The sequence below is a fragment of the Pararge aegeria genome, chromosome 26 (assembly GCF_905163445.1).
Source record: "Pararge aegeria chromosome 26, ilParAegt1.1, whole genome shotgun sequence".
Taxonomy (NCBI): Eukaryota; Metazoa; Arthropoda; class Insecta; order Lepidoptera; family Nymphalidae; genus Pararge; species Pararge aegeria.
Window position 1 is genome coordinate 1,829,415 of NC_053205.1, and position 22,906 is coordinate 1,852,320.

At 41.8% G+C, this 22,906-nt stretch overlaps 1 protein-coding gene across 6 annotated transcripts in view; it reads left to right on the plus strand.

The window, feature by feature from the left end:
* Window positions 1-22,906, plus strand: part of LOC120634989 (spectrin beta chain) — a 143,044-nt gene that overhangs the window by 72,779 nt on the left and 47,359 nt on the right. For all 6 annotated transcript variants that reach the window (XM_039905896.1, XM_039905892.1, XM_039905897.1 and 3 more), the window contains 24 exons: window positions 333-503; window positions 2,007-2,187; window positions 2,635-2,807; window positions 2,917-3,107; window positions 4,011-4,205; window positions 5,232-5,406; window positions 6,000-6,112; window positions 6,692-6,804; window positions 7,492-7,616; window positions 8,564-8,709; window positions 9,503-9,605; window positions 9,898-9,971; window positions 10,459-10,552; window positions 10,820-10,974; window positions 11,772-11,880; window positions 12,422-12,612; window positions 13,851-14,079; window positions 14,797-15,015; window positions 15,691-15,884; window positions 17,230-17,332; window positions 18,059-18,204; window positions 18,967-19,201; window positions 19,842-20,015; window positions 20,268-20,468. In XM_039905896.1, the coding sequence (XP_039761830.1) occupies window positions 333-503; window positions 2,007-2,187; window positions 2,635-2,807; window positions 2,917-3,107; window positions 4,011-4,205; window positions 5,232-5,406; window positions 6,000-6,112; window positions 6,692-6,804; window positions 7,492-7,616; window positions 8,564-8,709; window positions 9,503-9,605; window positions 9,898-9,971; window positions 10,459-10,552; window positions 10,820-10,974; window positions 11,772-11,880; window positions 12,422-12,612; window positions 13,851-14,079; window positions 14,797-15,015; window positions 15,691-15,884; window positions 17,230-17,332; window positions 18,059-18,204; window positions 18,967-19,201; window positions 19,842-20,015; window positions 20,268-20,468 (3,810 nt within the window). The remainder of the gene's footprint in view (window positions 1-332; window positions 504-2,006; window positions 2,188-2,634; window positions 2,808-2,916; window positions 3,108-4,010; window positions 4,206-5,231; window positions 5,407-5,999; window positions 6,113-6,691; window positions 6,805-7,491; window positions 7,617-8,563; window positions 8,710-9,502; window positions 9,606-9,897; window positions 9,972-10,458; window positions 10,553-10,819; window positions 10,975-11,771; window positions 11,881-12,421; window positions 12,613-13,850; window positions 14,080-14,796; window positions 15,016-15,690; window positions 15,885-17,229; window positions 17,333-18,058; window positions 18,205-18,966; window positions 19,202-19,841; window positions 20,016-20,267; window positions 20,469-22,906) is intronic.

The following is a 22,906-nucleotide window of genomic DNA, read 5'->3' on the forward strand; positions in this document are numbered from 1 at the left end:
TTTTGGCCTAGATCGTCTAGTGGTTGGTTGGAGCCTACGTTGTGGTGTGTGTATTGTCGTATTATATTTATTTATTAACTCGTAGCTTTAGATTTAAGCGCACGAAGTTATCACCATCCCATTATAAATGTAAACATATATGTATGAACGCTTCAAAAGTGCCTGTGATAGGCCTAGATGACAAAAAATTTTTTTTTGAATTTGTATTTCAATTTTAACAAACATTTTCCAGTTATGAGATTCTAACCATGGACTCAGATAGCAGGGTGGTTCCTTACGAGGGCTAACTCGCAGTGGTTTCAAAAAATACACAACCCTCGTTTACCCACCAGGTCAAAGCCCTATACGCGTTCAGCGGTCAGGGCATCACCATAGCGAAAGGGGAAGTGATGTTCCTCATCAGCAAGACCAACCCGGACTGGTGGTCCGTGCGGAAGGCGGACCGGACCGACGGATTCGTGCCGGCCAACTACGTGAGAGAAATCGAGCCTAGAGTTGTGCCGGTGAGTTATTACCCTTAATATATGTAAAGCCGTGTTAATGATAACTTTGCACCTTATTTATTATTCACCCACCCTCAAATCTTTCCCGTACTAATATATTTATATTGGTATTTCTGTAGTTATGTAAATGTAGTATGTATGTTCATGAAAGTTTTTTTTTGTAACATACTTTATGCATTATCCACTTTCCACTTTTTTATCGGTTTCGTACGCTCAGGTTGTCTTTATAAGATCACTTTTAGTTATAAGGCCGCCTTTGCACCCTAGCACGAAGTACTATTACTGTTTTCCTTGTATTTTTCCTATTGTGTTGTGTTGCAATAAAGTTTTTCTATTCTATTCTATTCTACTAATATCTTTCTCTTTCCAAAATAAATTAAATTACAAATCAAAAAATAATTAATTTCAACACTAATTTTGCATTTGAGAGTGGTTAGGTTTTCATTTAAAAGTTACAAACTTGGATTATATAAAAACTTTTTCCACGAAGTTCTAATACAATTATCAAAAAACCCATACAATGATCATATTGGAATCCATTATTCTGAACTCAATACTAAAATAATACCAAATTTACCACATAATAAATATTTTACTCAACTAATATATCCTCCGTAAAGCTCGATATTCCAAGAGAGACTGGTGAACCCGTATCTATCCGGAGGCCTCACTGTCAAGATTTAAGGATTAACGCTAGACCGTGTCGGGTCCGGGCCAAGCGTCGGCCGTAGCACGTCGGAAATAGTTAGACTAATCCTTATCCATAATAATATTTGATGTGTTCCGTCAAAATTACAATTTGGGGTTATCCGAGGGGCGGATAAACAAATTCCTTAAAAGCTGACAACGCATTGGTGACTCCTCTGGTGCTGCAAACACCAGTAGACCCACTTGTACGCTTGCCCGTATATATATAGGATTCATATAATAAATATATATGTTATATATGCGACACATATAATATATATACAAGATAGATAAATGATTGTAAAAGTTGATGTTAGAAAAGAGCAACTACTGAGTCTCTTGCCGGTTCTTCTTTGAAGAATCTGCTTTCGGAACCGATGGTAGAGTCACTACAAACAGTCATACTTGACGTTTCAGAAGTGCTTATAAAGTAGGCCTACTATAATAATTGAATTTTTAATAAGGAATTTTTAATATTACGTGTAACATATAGGCTCGTAGTTTGTGGGCGTTAATTGCCTAACTATGAAAAAAAATTTGTTTAACAAGAACGTCTCCTGAGGATGCTCCCGAGTCGTAACGAAACTTGCGTGGAGAGTACATTGCCGAAGATCAGTTCGGTGTGGAGTATAAGAATTGAAGAGATTATGAATTGCACCTTACAGATTCTCCTACTGTTCTTGGAGTATAGCTTAATTTCCATAATATATCATGTAATGCCGCAGTGACGCTTGCTTCTATCCAATAATTGCCTAACTTTCAAGATATTTGGGCCCCAGTCGTAACAAGCTTCATATTTACGTACAACACTTCTAGGTCCAAGTCCGTCGCCCGGAGAAGGTGCGAACGGTTCAGCGCGTCAAGAAGACAGTGCTGGTGAAGCAAGTGGTTCAGGTGAAGAGGGGGGCCCCGGCGCGCCGCCCGCGCCCGCAACCCCCCGCCCCCGCGCCCTACCCCCCCGTGCAGCAGCGCATGGAGCAGATCGAGGCTGAATACGGTCAGTGCAGATCACACTCAGGCCCACCCGGAAACAATCTTATTGCGAAATCACACTACATTATGCGTTATGCAATTACCCCGTACTCACATCGAACATGCCGATCCACTTTAACATAAAAGTTATACGTGGAATGTACTGACCAAATGATCAAATGAACGTTCGAAGTCTGTTCAGCGTATTTGTCTTTGAACGTGCATATCAACAAAAAAACATCTCCGACGAGGACCATTTCAAGTTATGATTTATTTAGATACGAATCCTACGACAAAGTCTTCAACCACTCCTTAATGAGATGTCGTAACAGTTTTTAAAATTGTCCCAGCATATAAATTCTTCCATTGAGGAACTCCCCAATGAAATGGCGGAACACGCTTTAACATTGTCAAAGCATCTTTATTCTTTCACTGAGGAACTCCTCAATGAGATTTCTTTAACCTTCCTCAGAGGAACTGCTGAAGCTTTCGGAGGCGCGTCGGGCTCAGCTCGAGGATGCTATCAAGCTGTACAGCTTCTTCGCTGAATGCGACGACTTCGACAAGTGGATTCGGGACAAGGAGAAGATGCTGCGGTCGGAAGAGCCAGAGGACAGTGTCGACACTGCCAAGAGGAAGTATGAGGTGAGACGTGATTCTTTGTCGGCCTCCCGAAAACTTTTGGTAGCTTCCAATCAAAAGTCAATTAGCGGATTAATCTTCTTCCATCCATCATTCTTCATTTTTCCTCCAGAAATTCGTCACAGACCTATCAGCGGCGTCCAAACGCTTGGAGACCATAGACGCGGCAGCAGAAGAGTTGGTAGCAGCCAATCACAGCCAAGCCGCCAAAGCGACTGCACGGCGACAGCAGTTGAGACAGCAGTGGGATCGACTTTTAAGGTTGAAACAACAAAAGGAGAAGAGTCTCGAGGGTGCTTCTAGGTGAGAAAAGCTTTTTTAAAGGATCTTATTGATAACATCTTTTTGAGGAAACACATAGGCTGTAAATTTCCTAGACAACCATTTTTGTTATTATGACAATTAATACATCGCCATCTAAGCCCCAAAGTAAACGTAGCTTGTGTTATGGGTACTCAAGCTGATGAATATTTTTATGAATATAATACACATAATTACTTATAATTAACTAATAAACACTGAAAAACATTCAGGTACATCGCACAAACATTTTCCAGCTGTGGAAATCGAAACCACAGTCTTGGACTCAGAAAGCCGGGTCGGTGCCCAAAATTCAAAATGCATTTATAAAACGGCCGCCTGGCGCAGTGGGCAGCGAACCTGCTTTCTGAGTCGTGGCCGCGGGTTCGATTCCCACAACTGGAAAATGTTTGTGTGATGAACATGAATGTTTTTCAGTGTCTGGGTGTTTATCTGTATATTATAAGTAATTCTGTGTATTATATTCATAGGAATATTCATCAGCTATCATAGTACCCATAACACAAGCTACGCTAAACTTGGAGCTTGATGGCGACGTGTCGAAGTATATTTATTTAATTATTTAATTTAATAGTACATTGTTTGACATAAATCCTTCTAAATTTATTAATTTTTTATCTGTATATTAAAAGTATTTGTGTATATTATTCTTAAAAATATTCATCAGTCATCTTAGTTCCCATAACACAAGCTACGCTTAATTTGGGCCTAGATGGCGGTGTGTGTAATCTCGTAGTATATTTATTTGTTTATTTATTTCAAGTAGGCCTACTTCATAAGCACTTTTGAAACGACAAGTATGTCTGTAGTGATTCTGCCGAGAAGAGCCAGTTTTGCTCCAATCGGGCATCAAACGATGCTTTCTAACACAAGTTGTCTCCACAGCGTGGAACTGTTCAACCGCACGTGCGACGAGGCGCTGGACTGGATGTCGGAGAAAGAGCAGCAGTTGGCGGCGGGCGGGGCTCCGGCGGCGGACCTGCGCACCGTGCGCTCGTTGCAGCGCCGCCACGCCCAGCTAGAACGCGAGCTCGAACCGCTGCGGGAGAAAGTTAACACGGTCACACTACTGGCTGACTCGTGAGTGCTCTTGTTATACTTCCACTACATAATACATAGTTCATTCTTGCAATTCCATGCGCTTCATTCATGCCCGCGTGCCGCATTGGCTTTGCATACAGTTGCGCACACCCACGCATGAAATTGTTTCGCGATTTGTTCGGTAGATAGATTGTTATTTCTGGAATACAATAAGAAAAAATGGTCGCTTCTCCAAGAAGATTAGAAGAAAAATCATCTAGCTCCGTCAGGGATCATAAACTAGTGGCACCATTGTTGGCTGCTTCTCCAACAAGATGAAGAAAATCTGGGCTAGAAATCTGAAAAGGGATAGAATTTAGGAGAGGTTGGCACCACGGTGGTTGATTGTGCGCTCGCTACAGGGTCATACGCATAGCTGGAGAAAGAGCTAGAACCGCTGCGGGAGAACGTTAACACGGTCACACTACTGGCTGACTCGTGAGTGCTCTTGTTTTACTTCCACTACATAATACATAGTTCATTCTTGCAATTCGATGCGCTTCATTTATGCCCGCATGCCGCATTTAACCAGGCAATCGGTAAAAAAATGTACTTAACAAATAATATGCGAACAAATCGCAGAACAGTTGCGCATGACACGTATGCAAATGCGTGCCATTTTTCGAATAAGGTTCAAAATACTGTCCCATAGGTCCCTATAAAGATGTAAAAAATTAATAGAGAAGGTCGCCAACCATCCATTTAATTTTTCCCACAAAAGCTGGCCTCTGACGTCCTCATCCTCTCTCTCCATCTACATCTCTAAAGTTCACGTAAATTTATTTATAATTTTTTTATTGTTTCACGCAGCGTTTTACAATGGTTACAAATGAATGGGTATGTTAGATAACAATAACATTTAAAAAACCAATGTTTAACTTTACGTTAACTCACAGTGTACCCCTTACCCGGACCTAAAGGTGGCGCGCCGGCGGTTATTTCAACGACTAAAACTTTCCCACGGAAATTGAAGTGAAGTGAAGTGATGAAGTGTATAAATATTATAGACCATTTCTCCATTCACAGTGTAAAGTCTCAATACCCCACCGAACGTGCCAATGTGGAAGGAAGACAGAAGCAGCTGGAAGCCGCCTGGGGACGATGCCGGGCTCAAGCTGCTGAAAGGCGAGCTAGGTTGGAGAGCGCGGTGGGGCACCAGGTCTTCGCCAACGGGGCAAGACAGCTGCAGGACTGGATGCAGGTGAGAAGTGTTCGCGTCAGGAATGCAATTCTTTGATCTTGGATTATTAAGGGCTCATCTTTATCTTATCCTATCCGGCTGAGTTTCTTTCCGGCTTCTTCTCCGTAAAATCTGCCGTCAAAACCGGCAGTATAGTTGTAGCAAACATACAGACTGGACGTTTATAAAGCTAAATTAGTTATGATTTTACATTATATTATGAGGGTACGGTCGCTATATTAGACCCATAGACCTAATCGGCTTCTACGCGGCACGAAAAAAAAGCTCATGGAAAGCATTCGGTGACCTTACCGAGAGTTCCATGATTTTAGTTCACCCAAAAGGTGATATAACTCAGGGAAAGCGTCCGGTGACCTTGACGAGAGTTCCATGATTTTTGTACACCCAAAAGGTGATATAGCTCATGAAGAGCATTCGGTGACCTTGACGAGAGATCCATGATTTTTGTTCACACAAAAGGTGATATAGCTCATGGAAAGCGTCCGGTGATCTTGACGAGAATTCCATAATATTTGTTCACTTAAAAGTGTAGCACCTTTTGGGCGCCTAAAGAAGTTTTCACTTTAAAAAGTCCTTATATTTATGGTTCGCAGAAAGTACGCGAGCAAGTTGCGTCGGAAGTCCACGCGAAGGATGTCGCAACAGCCGCCGAGCTGGTCAAACAGCACCAGGAGCTACACGACGACATCAAGGCGCATGAGGACGAGTGAGTCGGCTGCTTTTATTTATTACTTCATCTATCTATTTACTTTTATGTTGCAATAAAACTTACAATAAAATTATAATAATTTTAAAACCCCCAACTTTCCAGATATTGTCAATTTTACTATTGAAACCAGCTTTCATTCGATTCCCATATAAAAAAAACGTAAAAAAACGTGTAATTTGCCATTTCGTGGCGGCCATCTTGGAGGCGTTTCATCAAACATAGCTAAGAACACTCCTGGTGAATTTACCTTTCAAACATTAAAATCAAAAACAAAATCGGTTCATCCGTTCGAAAAATACGATGCCACAGACTGACACACATACACATTCACAGACACGTCAAATTTATTACACGTCCTTTTTGCATCGGTTGTTAGTCATAAGAAAATATAATCTAAACTGGTCACTAGAAAAGCGCGCGCGAGAAATGCTGGCTGTATTTCAGCCCTGAACAGTTTTCGTTCCTTGTATGGCTCGTCTGGAGAGTACTATCGTTACTTTAAGGGATATAAATCATTTAGCTTAACATATGTTTTATGTAACATGTTAAAAATAAAAATAACGGTTTATCCTCCAGGTTCACTGAAGTAATAGGCCTCGGCAAACAGCTGGTAGCGTCCAACCCAGCGCTAACCGACGTGGCGGAGACAGCTAATCTGTTAGAGGCGGAGCAAAAAGCTATCGTCAAAGGTATGGTCCATTTGTTATAACTAAAATCTTGGGATAAAATTTAAAAAAAGACTTTATTTGGAAACATTACTTTTGGATGTTTCTAATTTATACTGAAATGTCATAAAAGTGTATGGAAAAACAGTTTAATCTATACTTCTTTACGAATATTACAAAAATGAAAGATTTTTGGTTTGTACCCAATAGGCTCCGTAACCACTGTCTAGATTTTAACCATTTCTACCGTTAGAAAGTTAAACTATCACGAGGTAAGATAGGCTGTATATGTTAAAAAAACAGCAACAATTTACCTTAAGTTTAAACCTAAACATTTTGCCTAAAATTCAGTATTTCGCGAAAACCATTGATGATAACATAAAAGTCACATATTGAACATTTCTAGCTGTTACTAGCTGTTTCTAGCTGCTAACATATTATTTTACCTACAAAAGATCCACGGGAAAAAAGACGTGATTAACGCGGCAAAAAGAGTAATTAACGCGGACGAAGTCGTGGGCTACAGCAAAAGCTAGTAAAAATATCATATTAAATTTTTGATGAACTGTACGAGATTACTCGAGACTACTACTCTCCTAGAAAACATCAAAAAGTGCAGAAAGAAAAATGCAAATTGCAACGTTCCCCACTAATATCGAATACAGTCATGTTGTGTACTTAAGTAAACTAACAGTGCCCTATTATTAACAGAGTGGCAAGCGAAGGACTTGCATCTAAAACAGTGCCTCCAACTGCAAAGCTTCAACCGCGAGGCGGATCAGATCGACGCGTCCAGCGGGGCGCACGAGGCTTTCCTGGACTACAATCACTGTGGGGTAAGTCTGTTACCATTATGGTTCATATTCTTTAGGATGGCATAGTTCTGATTCAGTATCCGGCTCGAAGGACCGATATTCAAGGTCTAAGTTTACGGTAGTTTCTAGCATAAAGTATCAGTGTCTGTATGTTTGTTACCAACAAACAGATTAACAATCGGTTTAGAATTATCGACAGTCGGTTTTTGCGGTATTTACATAAAAACGACCTAACTTGATGAAATAAGAATGTCACAGCTCTGATTCAGTATCCGGCTCGAAAGACCAATATTCAAGGTCATAATTTACTGTAGTTTCTAGCCTTATGTATCAGTGTCTATATGTTTGTTACCTACAAACAGATGAACAATCGGTTTAGAATTATCGACAATCGGTTTTTGCGGTCTTGAAGAAATTTGGCACACATATAGATAGCTTGGAGATGGACAGTTGGTTTCTGTGGAATAAAAAAAAAGAAAAAATGTTGCTGAAGACGTAGACGCAGCAGCTAGGGATCTATAAACAACTTTAGCAGCCGAACTTCACTCCTAGTCAACCCAAATCGTTTAGCATTTAAGAACCAAAAAATTAATTGAAGCTGAAATGATATCGTTCGTGTAAATCTGTCAGATGTTTAGTTACATAACCACACCATAATCTACCTTGCCATACATCGCTATGTATCGATAAGGCCGCCCAATCGCCTCTAACTTGCTCTATGTATGCTGGTTTTCTGCTTTATTTTTTGTTCTTTTGTGTACAGTAAAAATGTATTTTATAAATTTAAAAAGCATATAAAAAAATTCGGAACCGACTGGATTTGAACCTGCGACTAACACTCATTTTTTATATGCATTTTAAATTTATTAAATGTATAATTCCTCCAAGTGTAGGTAAAAACACTAATAAAAAATTATAAAAATAGTAAAATGTATTCATTCATATAACCAAGGGTTTTTTGTCTCCAGTCCTCAGTGGACGAAGCGGAAGCCCTTCTCAAGCGTCACGAAGAGTTGGAAGCGCGATTAACCGCACAGGACGAGCGCCTCGCAGCCTTCGCGCAGAAAGCACACAGCCTAGCAAACCAGAAGGATAAGCACTATGCTGCTGACCAGTAAGCCTTTTTCCTTGTGCCATCTTCAGTTTAAGATAGGTAGCCTTTCGTTATACCTTTACGCTTAAATCCCATAGCACTGCGCCGCTGACCAGTAAGACTTCCTCTCTCCTTATATTTGTTTCTTCTTGTACCATCTTCTGTTAAAGATGGACAGCCACCAGACAAAACTGGACTTTTCTAACGACTGTTCTAAATACCTTCACGCTGAAAGCCCAAAGCCTAGCCAACAAGAAGAACCAGTATGACTTTTATCATTCTTGTATTTGGTTCTTCTTGTGCCATCTCCTGTTGCAGATAGTCAGCCTTTCAGGCTAACTGAACTTTACTAAGGGCTGTTCTAAATGCCCAGAAAGTCCACAACCAGAAAGACTAGATCTACGCCGCCGACCAATAACCATTCCATTTTTGTCTTTTATTTGGTTCTTCTTGTGATATCTTTTGATAAAGATGGGTCATTAAAGCTAATTGAATTTAACTAGCCGCTGTTCTAAATATTGACCTCGTACATATTTTGTTCTGAGGTGGTGATAGTCTACTGAATAAGATTACGGGTTTTGGACCCCCCTTTTGTGGGGACTTCCACCTAAATCCATATCACTGTAAGAGAAGTTCGTGCCCAGTAGTGAGCTGGGGTAGGGATTGAGAATGAGAGGACTCATATTTACTACGGTAGCGGTAAACTACTGTGAAAGTAGTATAAAGGGGGGTCAAATCATTCCGGACGCCAAAGAAAGCCCAAATTCAAATGTTTAAAAATAGCGTAATCTTTAAAGTATCCTTTTATTAACAGTATCACAGCAAGACGAGCTGCTGTGTTGCAAAGAAGAGATAACGTGCGTCATGCGGCTGCCGAGAGACGCCGGGCGCTTTTGGCTAGCTTAGCACATCAACAGGTACTGTTATTTATATATTTTCAGCAGGTTATTGGCTTCTGAACATTTGTACGAGTCGTATTGCGGTCCTTCAAGGTCATATCCGGCTTGTAATACCAGAACTCGTAGCAAATCTGGTTTTGGGCTTACTAAGATCTGGCCAGTTCTAGCATGAAAATGCTTTTTGTTGTTATGTTATCTTCCTTGTAATCAGCAATGTATGATATTTGTATAGCTTCGAACTACATCCGGCTCGAAGGACCAAAAACTTTCTAGTTAGTGGTGGCATTTGACTGTGATTATCTGTTTGCAGTTCGTAGCGGCGACCGAGGAACTGCAAGCGTGGATACAAGACAAGACCAGGACAGCTAAGGATCAGAGCTACAGGTACGCTAAATATCTTCCATCATCGTCATTATCTCCGTCAATTAATGTCCACTGCTGGACATAGGTATTGTGTATCGAGTTACAAATGCTACGATCTTCTGCCGCTTATGTCCAGCGGCTCCCTGCGAATCGTTTAATATGCCCAACTGGCGAGTGGTTTACCAACACTTCGTTTACCGAGGCAAGGTAAAAATTCTGCAATAGGTTTTCAATGTTTTGTCACACTTCAATTGACAGGACCTTTCAAATTAATAAAGCCCTGAAAGTTATATCAGTCTGACACTGAGCTATTTTGCATTGAACTGGTTTACTTAAAAGCTAGTTTTTAGAAGGTGCAGAAGTGCGAAGAAGTAACTGTTTTACAACCTTTTATAGAGGAATTGAATCATGGGAGTTGATAAAAGTATATTTATTCATTTATAATTCATACAAGCTGTGCTTAATAACGTGTTATAATTAATGAGAGAATTTTGATTTTCGTTCGCAGAGACCTTGCTAACTTGGAGCGCAAACTGCAGAAACACGAGGCCTTCGAACGTGAATTACAAGCGAACGAAAAACAGCTAAGAAACGTTGAGAGCGTGAGTATTTTACTGTTCTCTCTTATCTTCAATATATCCGCTATAAGCGTGCGAGTATGCATGTGTACGTGCGTAAATCCTGTTAAACGATGAAGTTCTTTTAAACCGCACTTAAAATAACCCCATTTTAAAATGACGACTCCCGTTTTAGTCCCTTTTGTAACACACAAAAAAACATTATCAGAAATATAAAGTTGTGACGGATGGATAAAATGCTGCTAAATTAAATAACACTTTCTAATAACGTAAATCTACGTTATCCCACAGATCGGCCAATCCCTGCAAAAGTCAGATCCCGCTCGCGCGACAGAAGTGTCTGAGAGGTTGGATAAACTGCATACGGCGTGGGAGGCGCTAGTCGCAGCGTCGCGCGACAAAGGCTCCAAGCTGCGACAGGCGTCGCAGCAGCGACAGCATAGACGGTGAGTGCACAGCTCTATAAAAAAAAATAGGTACTTTATTTAGTTGCATCTTTTGAATTTCTATACAACGTGTAACCGAATTACAGAACACTGATGAAGGGTGCATTAGTTTATTTCATAAGTATTTATTTTCCCATATAAACTAATTCAAAACATTCTGTGTTTACTTTTGACAACCCTATTAAAGATAAAAACCCAACACGCTCATAGTACCTACGCTACGCGACGCGTACCACAAACACTATTAAGGTTTCTATTTCACAGATAAGTCTCAGAGACAGTAAATAATGTACCTCTAAAGCCTGTAAAGTAATAAATTTCGGTTTTCATTTACACGGTTTATAAAGCATTACTTCATTACTTTTGATGTGGCATTCTTATTTAAGACCTCCGCAGTGGCCATGGCTGCGTGTTTTATAAATGGGAGGTCCCATATTCAACTCCTGGTAGGGGCGATTATATGTTTCGATACGATGCCGTGAAAACCGATTAGAAGTTCAATGTAACTGCCTTACTTACTAACAAAGTGAATCATATCCCGGTAAAACGAAATTTTCACCTGGGATTTTCGAAAAACAAACAAACGCTGATGAATTCTCGGGCAAAAAAGTATGTTAAAACTTATATATTTTTTTAAATGTATATATACATTTAACGGCAATCACACCCGAAAATAAGTGAAGATGCCTCTAGATTTGAAGGAATCCTTATTATAGTTATCGCGGAAGACGGGGCATTCCAGATCTTTGCGGTGCTAATTAGGAACAAAATATAAAACAACCCCTCTTCATCATCAGATCGATTGAGGATGCGAAGGCGCGCCTGGTGGAACTAGAGCGGTCGTTGACCAGCCGGGAGTTAGGCACCGACCTGAGGTCTTGCAAGCGACTGCTGATACAACACCAGGTATGTACATACTACCTATTTATTCACCCTGTCTGGGCGATGATCTCAATGGCTGTGGTCATATTAGTGGGAGGTTCCAGACTTTTAGAGTAAACTTTGGGAGTGAGCATATTGCTATGATACTTAACTTTTCATTTTTCGGCGTGCGTGCGTGCGTACGTGTTATGTATTATAAATTTGTTACTTAAAATATCACAGTTTCATTTTCTAGCAACCGGAGATCGGGTTGATGTAAATATTTTATTTTTTCCTACACTTGATAAACATATCGGATGAAATGAAAAATGAAAATGAAAAATGAAAAATTATTTATTTGTTATCTACATTTCATTACAAAACAATAGGCTAAGACCTCCATTTAAGTTTGGAAAAAACCTGTATTTGGAGGTCTCGCTCTTTCCCATATAAAGTTTACACATATACTAATAACATGACTTAACCAATTTAATACATTTTATAATTTTATATTTTTTTTTTTTTTTGTTTAGAATTTAGAAATGATCTGTTTTATGCACTTGTACAATCTACAATTTTGTTTCAGGCCCTCGAGCAAGAACTGAACCAATGCGAGCAACGTGCCGAAGCCCTAGTAGCGCAGGGCTCCGATCTTGTGTCCAGCGGCCACTTTGACGCGGCGGCTATCGAGCGAGACTGCGCAGCCTTATTGCAAGCGGCCCGGGCGCTTCGCCCCCACGCAGTGGAGCGGAGACAGGCATTAGAAGCTAGCTTAAGGTAAGGATTTAAAATTAATAGCTGTTGGCGCCGTTTTTGGTGCTTTTTAAAGAATAGTTCATTTGTGTTCGTGGGGTTCAAATTACGCAATGTCTATCTCCAGGATATGTAGCAAAAAATTTTAATGTTAAATTTTGCCCGGACGAAGAAGATTTTGCGTCTAATATTTTTCTCATGAAGCAACGATACTCCTTTGCTTGCCGGAAAAGAAAAAGCCCAGTAAAAGAAAAAGCCCGGTAAAAAAATTGGTTGCCTGTAAAGTCGGTATACGGGCGAAAGTTTTACGTGACAACGACTTTGAGTGGTAAAATAATTTTAATGTGAATATTCATTCGTATAGTAGGAAGAAGGATGAAATAATAGTAACAATTTAAAACATTTATTTATACAAAGAATTATATTTAAAACATTAATTTATACAAAGAATCTCGCACTGAATTTCATATTAACAAAATTTTATTTTTACCTTTACACACACATACGTATTTATATACAAATATACATACAATAACTTGCAATACATTTGCGTACAATGAAACAGCGTTTACTACAAAGGGACGCGTGCCTTTCACTTTTTATGTCTGTCTCTCTCGCTCTTAGGCGGGCTAACCATGCCCGAGTGGAAGGGACGCGTGCCTCTCACTCGCTCTCATTGTGAGCGCATAACGTGAGCGGAGCGTAACGCAGTTTCTTGAAGTGTCACCCGGCAAACCAATTTATAAGACGTTGTCACGTCAAAAATAGTGTAAACGTTAACCATTATCAGCTTTACGCATAGCAAACCGAATTGCACATTCATGCGTTCAGTAGTTTGCCCGTGATGTGTGAACAGACAAAAATTAAATCAAATCTGTTTTGAAATAAAATACTCATATAATAATTTAAGATCTGTTTTAAGTAGATGTTTACTTTAATAATTTATTATAAGTAGGTAGTTACATAAGTGCGAGTGCCGCACAGCTGTTTAGCCTCGCGAGAGAAAAGGAAAATTATCAAAAACTGACGGCCAACCGTCACTAGCTGGAGAGGCACCTAAAGAAGAAGAGGTACATAAGAAAAGATTCTCGAGTATCGTACAGTCTTTAGTTAAAACCGAAATTGAAAACCAATTCATAACTCCATGGTGGATTATTAAACACGCTTTACTTCCCCGTTTCTATGTGGTATTCTGTAAAATGATTTTCAAGGGATCTCACTGAGACACAAAACACATGGTAAGAATATCCTTAATTTTGCAGACTTCACAAATTCGCGGCGGAGGTATCAGGCGAGCTTGACTGGGTGTCCGAGCGCAAAGCAGCCGCCTCCTCCACGGCATTACCCAACGACCTTCACGCTGCTCAAGCGGCTCAAAAGAAGCACGCCAAGCTCCGAGCGGAGCTACTGGGCCGGAAGCCGCTGATACACCGCGTGCTGGAACAAGGTCGCGAGCTGCAGGGCGGGGACCAACATCCTCAGGCTTTGAAGGTTTGTACCCTCTACAGTATAAGACCTCATCTCAGCTCGAATGGCTTAAAAGAAGCATGCCGAGCTTTTTGTCGAACTTCTGGACAGACAGTCGCTGATATATCATGTGCTGGAACAAGAACCCGACGAGCTACACCCTCAGGCTTTTTTGGGGCTAGTATCCTCTCCAAGCACCTCGAATGGCTCAAAAGAAGGACGCAAGGCTTTGCCGAGCATATGGCCGCCTATATATCACATGTTGAAACTAGATCCCGAGGAGCTACACCCTTAGGTTTTGAAGTCCTCCATGCAGCTCGAATGGCTCAAGAGAATCACGCGAATCTTTGAGCCCAGCTCAAGCGGCCTAAATATCACGTGCTGAAACTAGATCGAGAGGATTTACTCGAGCTTTAAAGGTTAGTACCCTGTATAGTTTAAGACCTAATTACAGCTCGAGTGGCTCAACAGTAGCATGCCAAGCTTTGACTCGATGATGATCTGCACGGTACAACAATTATTAACTCATTAGTATTTAAAAAAAAAAAAAAAAAAAAATATTTTAAGTAGGCCTAATATAAGCACTTTTGAAACGTCAAGTCTGTCTGTGTGTAGTGACTCTACCACCGGTTCGGAAGGCAGATTCTACCTAGAAGAAGCCGGCAAGAAACTCAGCAGTTGCTCTTTTCCAATATCAATTTACATTTCACATTTTACAAATAACTTTTATCCTGTTCACAGATCAAACAACTCTGCAATGAATTGGAAGAAGCCTATTCCTCGGTGTCACACGCTGCTGAAGAGAGGGCAGCTCGGTTGGAAGCAGCTTTAAAAGCTCAGCAGTTCCTGCACGACGCACTGGAGGTGGACTCCTGGTTGGCCGACAAGGACGCGGCGTTGTCTTCCGCAGATGTCGGCAATGACAGACACAGGGCCACGCAACTCCTTACCAGGCATAAGGTGAGGAACTTCCGATGGACCTAGAAGATTCATCATCATCATATCAACCCATTACCGGCCCACTACAGTTCACGGGTCTCCTCCCACACTGAGAAGGGGTTAAGGACGTAGTCCACCACGCTGGCCCAGTGCGGATTGTAGAACTCAGGCATGTAGGTTTCCTTACTATGTTTTCTCTCACCGTTGAAGCAAGTGATATTTTAAATACTTCAAATGCACGCAACTTAGAAAAGTTAGAACACACACACACCCGAAAGTTAGGTAGAGCTCGCTAGAAGATTCGTTGTTTCTTGATTATGTAGTCAATGATTATCAATTACCACAGACCAAAACTATGGAATAAATAATGAATTAGGATACAGTTTCGTAGGTGGTAGGCTTGTCTGTGATGTGCAATTACCAAGGAAAAGAACTGCAGACGAGTAAAAAAAAAATAAGATTGTCTTTCTACGTAGAAACAGTTTTCTGATTTATTTTTAGAGTGATAATCAAATATCACTGGTTTTAAAGCTGAAGAAAACATCCTGAGGAAACCTGAATGCATCAGGGTTCTCAGAAATGTTCTCAAGGGCATGTGAAGTCCACCAAACCACACTTGGACTGTGTGGTGGACTACGGTCTAGACTCAAGAGGAGACCTGTTCCAGCACTTAACACATTTTGTCTCTTTCATCAGGCCGTGGAACTGGAGTTGGACACGTACGCCGCGATCATCTCAGAAATGGGACACGTCGCAGCATCGATGGCGTCAAGTGGTCACCCCGAAGGGGCGGCGCTAGTGAGTCGGCACGAACAGCTGGCGGACACGCTCGCACGTCTACAACGGAAGGCGGCGTTGCGACAAGCCGCGCTCGTCGAGAGTGTTTGCAGGTGAGTGGTCACCGCCACCAATTCAGCAGTAGAATTTTTGTGACTAATCCCGTCTTTGAGGTACTTACAACCATTTTACAGCTTTTTGTCACTGAGCTCGTCCTGCAGGGCTAGCACGGGCAAGAGATAAAGATTATATCCTCCGATTATATCACCTGCAAAGGGATATAATTAACGTGTTCACCTGCTAAAGCTATGGAATATGGAGTAGGAGAACTTTACCCCCGTTTATAATAAACACACATGTACGCTTCTGTACATTAAAACTGTTGCTGCTGGATTGGTTGGGTAGTAGTAGGAAAACTCCGGAGAAACTTCTTGTTCCTTTATTAAGGTAACGCTACCGCTTGCCGTTGGGAACTGACCCGGCTTACAATCGGGTGCGGTATTTATCTACCATTCGTCACAAATGTATAGGCCCTCTGATTAGTTCTCTTCTCTCAGCCAATCAGAGGGCGTTATTTCGACCAATCACAAAAATTTAATTTCTAAATATACTAATCTCTAAGTGCTATAACAAATATTTAATGCTATTACTATAAAATAAATCTATTTACATATTAATACCACAATTAAACACACGAAAATACTGTCTTTAACAAATCACTCTGTGGGCGGCGTCCTGTCTCTTTCCAACCCACGCGCCCCTCAATACCTTTGTCCTGCTTACGCCTATATCGTCCCGCACAACACATTTATTATTTCGACTTGTACTCCAGTATGCTGAGATTTGATAAAGCTGTGGGAGAAAATAAATTTACATCCTTTCCCCGGGGATATAATTGTCTCCTACCCATGCTAGCCGTACTGGAAGTACTACCACTTTGCTTATTTCTACCGCTAAGAAGCATTGTTGTAATGCTGTGTTCCGGTCTGAGCACAGATTCGGGCGTTCGTAAATTTTAGGGAACTCTTGACTGTTAACTGACGCTTGACAGAAAAAAAAAAATATATTCGGTTTTTTTTATACTAATCTTAATCCATAACAAAAATGAAAATTATGATAATACAAACACAAAACACCACACATTGTGGCAATAACCATAGACAAGTTAGGTTATATGAGCTGCCTAGTGAAAATCTTGATTTTGTGTTTGTATTATCATATTTTTGTGTTTGTATTATCATATTTTTAATTTTTCATATGAATAGAAGATTATTAAAAAACGGAATTTTTATTTTTTTCTGTCAAGTGTGAAGCCGAAAGTCTTCTTTGATCTGGTGTTACTTACTTAGGAATTGTCTTTTCTATCGTTAGTGAAAACGGGCTAATACATTTCTTTTTTAATGTATTGTAAGTGAGCGGGTGGTGATTCTTTTGTTATATGTATTTTGTTTGCTGTAGGCATGAATACTTGGCGGAGAGTGCAGAACTGGAGAGTTGGATCCAAGAGCAATACGCGGCTGCGTCCAGTGAAGATTACGGTCAAGATTATGAGCATCTTTTGGTAAGACTTCCCATATCGTCCGGCTTAATTTGTTGTTGTCTTTTCAGACCAGAGGGCGTTTGGAATTCCATAGAATATAACCTCATCACCATCATGTTAACCGATGGACGTCCAATCCAAATCCCAAATACCATGGTCTTGTGCCGCTTGGGTCCAGCGCCCACTGCGACTCGCTTGATGTCATCCATCCACCTCGTTGAGGGTCTACCAACGTCGTGTTTACGGGTGCGGGGTCGCCATTCCAGCACCTTGGGACCCCAAAGTCCATCGGTTCTCCGAGCTATGGGCCCCACTGTAGCTTTGCGACTCTTTGAGCTATATCGGTTACTCTGGTTCTTCCATGAATCTCCTCATTCCTGATTTGATGACGTAGCGATACCCCGAACATAGCTCTCTCCATCACCCGCAGAATTACCCTGAGCCTTCTTATAAGGTATAACTTACGCACCAATAAAAAAAAGCTTGGATACAAGCAGGCTATACTTTGCGTATTTCAATGATATTTTTAAATTTAATTTGCTATACTCTGCGAAAAGCATGAGAATCTGTGTGGTATAATTTATAATTTCTCCAATCCTTATACCAAACAAATCTTCACGCACGCACGCACGCCCGCATGCAAATTTCCATACGAAACCGGAGCATCCTCAGGAGATGTTGACTTTACAATGAATAATTGTTAATTAAGCTTAATTTTCATAAATAAAAAGCTATCTTTCCTTATAGATTTTACGCTCCAAGTTTGAAGAGCTCCGCCATCGCGTCGAGAGCGGCGCAGAACGGTTCAACCAGTGTGAAGAGCTGGCCAAGAAGCTGCTGGCTTCCGAGAGCCCGTACATTGCTGATATCGAGAAGAGGCAGGAAGCTCTTGGGTGAGTTAAGAAATTTTTACTTTCCCTTATAAGAAACCGGAATTGAAGCGTTGATAGCCAGTAGGACTTCGACTCCACTTTTTTCCAATCCCGGCATGTACCTTTAACTTCTAAGTTGTATGCGTTAAAATATAACTTGCTTCACCTTGCTTGCCTTGTTAAGGCGCAAAGGAAGGCCAAACAAATACACATTTTTAATGTTAGCAAGATTTTTTTTTTAACTCCGTATTGCACACCAAAAAATAAGCCTAAAGCATTACGTCTACCAGCCGACCTTGGGACGTGCGGGAAAAAACGAGTGTGGGTGTAACAAAAACAAAATTTATGATAATATAAAGTGTTACACGATATATATTTTATTTTACTTCATTTATTTATTCGTAATCAACAGCGCTACAATAAAAATTGATTTATAAATACTTTCACTTACGAGTAAGTGTCCCATGCTAATGTCGCGGCAGCCTCACATCGGTCCGCACATTGTGTCGTTTAGTTGTAAGTTAGTTTAAAAATACATTATAGTTTTTAAATTTTAATAATAGTTTTGGACGATTTAGGTTTTGTTTAACCCTGCGCTGCAGCTTATATAACTGAGTTAATTACATAAAAATGAGAACAAGACGTAAATAAAACAAGGAAAGCAATTCGCATAGAGATATTGTTTTACATAATATGTAGATACATAATATTAATAGGTATATATATATGGATTGGTATAACAAAGAAGATAAGACCTTTGTTAGAAGTACCTTATCCTTTCAGGGAATCCTGGCAACGGCTGGTCGACCAGATCCAATCCCGTGGAGCCAGACTGCACGCCGCTGGGGAAATCCATCGCTTCCACCGCGATGCCAGCGACCTTTTGGCAAGGGCCGCAGACAGAAGGGCTCAATTAGCCCCTCCACCACCCCCCAGGGACCTCAGAGCTGCGACAGCGTTGTTGCGAGACCATGACACCGCGGAGAATGATCTAGTGGCAATCGATGCCCAAATGCAGGTAACTATTTTTTCAGGGTCACAAATCGATTTGCTACCATGTTCAGGAATTTTAGTACTTTTACAAGAAAGTAACCCAGAAGAGTTAAAGGTGGAAAAAATGTCAGAGTTACAAGATTTTTCAAGTATTAGAGATCTCCTGATATTTTTGAGTGCTGCGATCCGATATTTTTTTTTCCGATATTTTAGAATATTTTTTTCGATTTTTGGATGGACACTTGCCGCTAACCACCTGAGGGGTTGCAACGGCGTCACAGGGGGATTGGGGCGAGCGCGAAAATTTGTCATGAGAAGAGCCCCAGGGCTCGACGACATCGGGGGCTCGGACCTCGGCTCGGTTCGACGTTAATCTGTTGGTGGACTTTTGGACTAATCATTGTTTAGCCCGAACGCCCCCGTGACCGTGGTAAGGATCCACGTCCGGATGACGTCAGAAATCGGGGCCCTCGTCTTCGCCGGTGAAGACGCTGTGTTGGTTGTGTGTTTGTGTGCTGTCAGGACACATTGTCGGTAATTATTTTATCATCATGGTCGTAAAGGACATGTTTCGGAGGTCGCCGCCTAGGCTCGACGTATAAGTGGAGAATTAAGAATAAGGAACTATGATGACAATGATATGACCTTGGAATTTTATTCTTTAGGTTCTACAAGAAGAAGGCGCCCGACTCCAGAAGCTCTGCCCCGGCGGCAATGAGCAGCAGATTGCGATTCGCCAGCGCGCGCTGAGCGAAGCGTGGACCGCGCTGCGAAGCGCCGCCGATGAGCGAAGGCGGCTTCTCCATCAACACCTGAAGCTTCACCAGTTCTTCACTGAAGTGAGTTGTCCTTCCGTACCATTATTAGCATGAAGTTAGCGTCCAAATAAGGCTGAGGAATTTCACTGATTGTATGTTATGACAAAATTCTTTTTAAGTATTTGCAGTTTTTGCTTCCGATTTTGAAATAATAATTCAGTAAAATGTCAAAGATTTTTAATTCCCTCTGATTCGTTATTTTTCACTGGCGCATATATTAGCGATGTTACAAGAAGTCGATATCTTCGTCCTTTAATTATGTTGCTCCACCAGGTCCGCGACCTGGCCTCTTGGTCGAGCGCTTTGCGCGGGGAAATGTCTTCGAGCGGAAGCGCGCGCTCGGCCGCGGCTGCGCAGGCGCAGCGAGCGCATCACGACGCGTTGCGCGCAGAGATAGATGCGCGCGACGACAGCTTCCGCGCCGCACTCGCCGCTGGCCAGGCACTCATCGCCGACGGACACCCCAACTCACAGGTGACCAAACTGCTGTAGCCTTAGCATAAGATTCGCACGTTCGCGATCGGGTAGACGTTTTCGCGTACCCATCTCTGTACCCTCAAAGAAAGGTGGACCTTATTTTGCTAGTTTTAAAGTTCCCATAGTAATCTTTCGTAAATTAAAGTTAATCCTATACTTCTGATTTTTATTTTACAACTGTTCTGCCAAAAGTCCTACGAAGGCAAATTTAAACTTTTTGCCATTGTTCAGTCAGTCAGTCAGAGGTGGACTGGGGAGGTTAACTGGTACTAGTCTCCTCCTTACACCCTCTCCCCCATAAGCTCAATACCTTAATAATTAGCATAACTTAATGAATACGTAGTGAAATATCTGAACTCGCAGTGAACAATTGAATATATCCAGTTGTTCAGAGACCATCCAGTTGTTCAGCGACCATCTAGTTGTGCAGCGATCATCCGGTTTTCAGCTATCATCCAGCATTTTAGCGAACATCCAGTTGTTCAGCGACCATCTAGTTTTTCAGCGATCATCCAGTTGTTTAGCTAACATCTAGTTGTTCATCGACCATCCAGTTTTTCTGTGTTCAGTCCAGTATTTTAACGAACATCCAGTTGTTCAGAGACGATTTAGTTGTTCAGCGACCATCCAGTTGTTCAGCGACCATGAAATTATCCAGCAAATATTGTAACGGTTCTAGCCAGGTCTATTAAAAGATGGAACACGTCATCACAGATTTTATTTAGGGTAAAAAGGTCAGCGGTCGTGGGTGAAAGGGGCCCGTCAATTAATTCGCTTCCAAATTCTGCAGTGGGCGAGTACTGCCCTAGCTTGTAGCCGTTGATTGCGTGGCCCAGAAGAAACAGGCGGAGACACGAGGTGGTCTTCAGCTGCACCAGGAGCCGGCACGTTGGCGATGCAACGCTGGTGATCGGCGTCGGAGGTGACGTCGACAACAACAGAGTGTCGAACTTGGACCGAAGCAGGCGGAGACACGAGGTGGTCTTCAGCTGCACCAGGAGCCGGCACGTTGGCGATGCAACGCTGGTGATCGGCGTCGGAGGTGACGTCGACAACAACAGAGTGTCGAACTTGGACCGAAGCAGGCGGAGACACGAGGTGGTCTTCAGCTGCACCAGGAGCCGGCACGTTGGCGATGCAACGCTGGTGATCGGCGTCGGAGGTGACGTCGACAACAACAGAGTGTCGAACTTGGACCGAAGCAGGCGGAGACACGAGGTGGTCTTCAGCTGCACCAGGAGCCGGCACGTTGGCGATGCAACGCTGGTGATCGGCGTCGGAGGTGACGTCGACAACAACAGAGTGTCGAACTTGGACCCTGGAATTTTCGTCCAGCGTGTGAAAAATAATTCCGCTTCAACTCGTCTGATTGCAAACATGCGGCTCAGCTAAGCGGTAACTGCACAAGATGGCGGATGCGTTGTTCACAATCAGACGGAGTTTACATTATGAGAGAGTGAGAAGCATTAAAATAAAACAAAAGACATTAAGACTAATATTAAATAAAAGATAGCAAATAGCAAAAGGTACGTGAGGTTATTAGCAAAATACAGAGAACTACTATAGTATGAAAATCTGGGAATTTATCTAAATAGGAAAGTTAATTATAAAGAAAAAAATAGGAATTAAGCTGCAGATGAAATTTTAACAAAGAATATGCAAGGATTAAGCCAAAATATGATCGATGCATGGGTCAATGTGCGAGAACAAAGAACAAAGGTAATGAGCGTAATGGCCGACTCGCATGCGTAATGTACCTGATTAAAAGATATTCTAACGTCTAAACTTTAAGGAAACGTTCAACACTTACCCGATACACGGGGTTTAGATAGCTCGAGGGTAAGTAGCCTTAAGGTCAAAGGCAAAAGCAGCAATCAGGTGAGAGTCGTAAGGAAAAAAAAAATGCGGTGGCCGCACAGCGGCCGCGCGGCGTCCAGTCTCTGGTAGAAATTCTGGGCGTCTGCCGTGCCGTGCGAAGTGAGAAAGACGCGAGCGCGGTTGGTCCCCGCGCACCGCTCCCCTCGCGCCGGGATGCGAGTTTCGCGACATTTCGGAAGATTGCCCGCGCGCAAATTCCAACAATATTAATTTATAAAATTAAATAGACATTTATTACGTTACAATATCCAGTTTTTCAGCGACCATGAACTTGACCAGCGACCATCAAGTATTTTAGCCCCATCCAGTTGTTCAGGGACCATCAAGTTGTTTAGCGACCATCCAGTTGTTTCATCGACAATTAAGTTGGTTAGCGACCACCCATTTGCTTAGCAACCTGTTCTCCAGTTGTTAGACGACCATCCGGTTGTTTAGCTACAATCCAGTATTTTAACCACCTACCAGTTGTTAAACGACCATCCAGTTGTTCAGCTACCATCCAGTTGTTCAGCGACCATCCAGTTGTTTCATCGACAATTAAGTTGGTTAGCGACCAC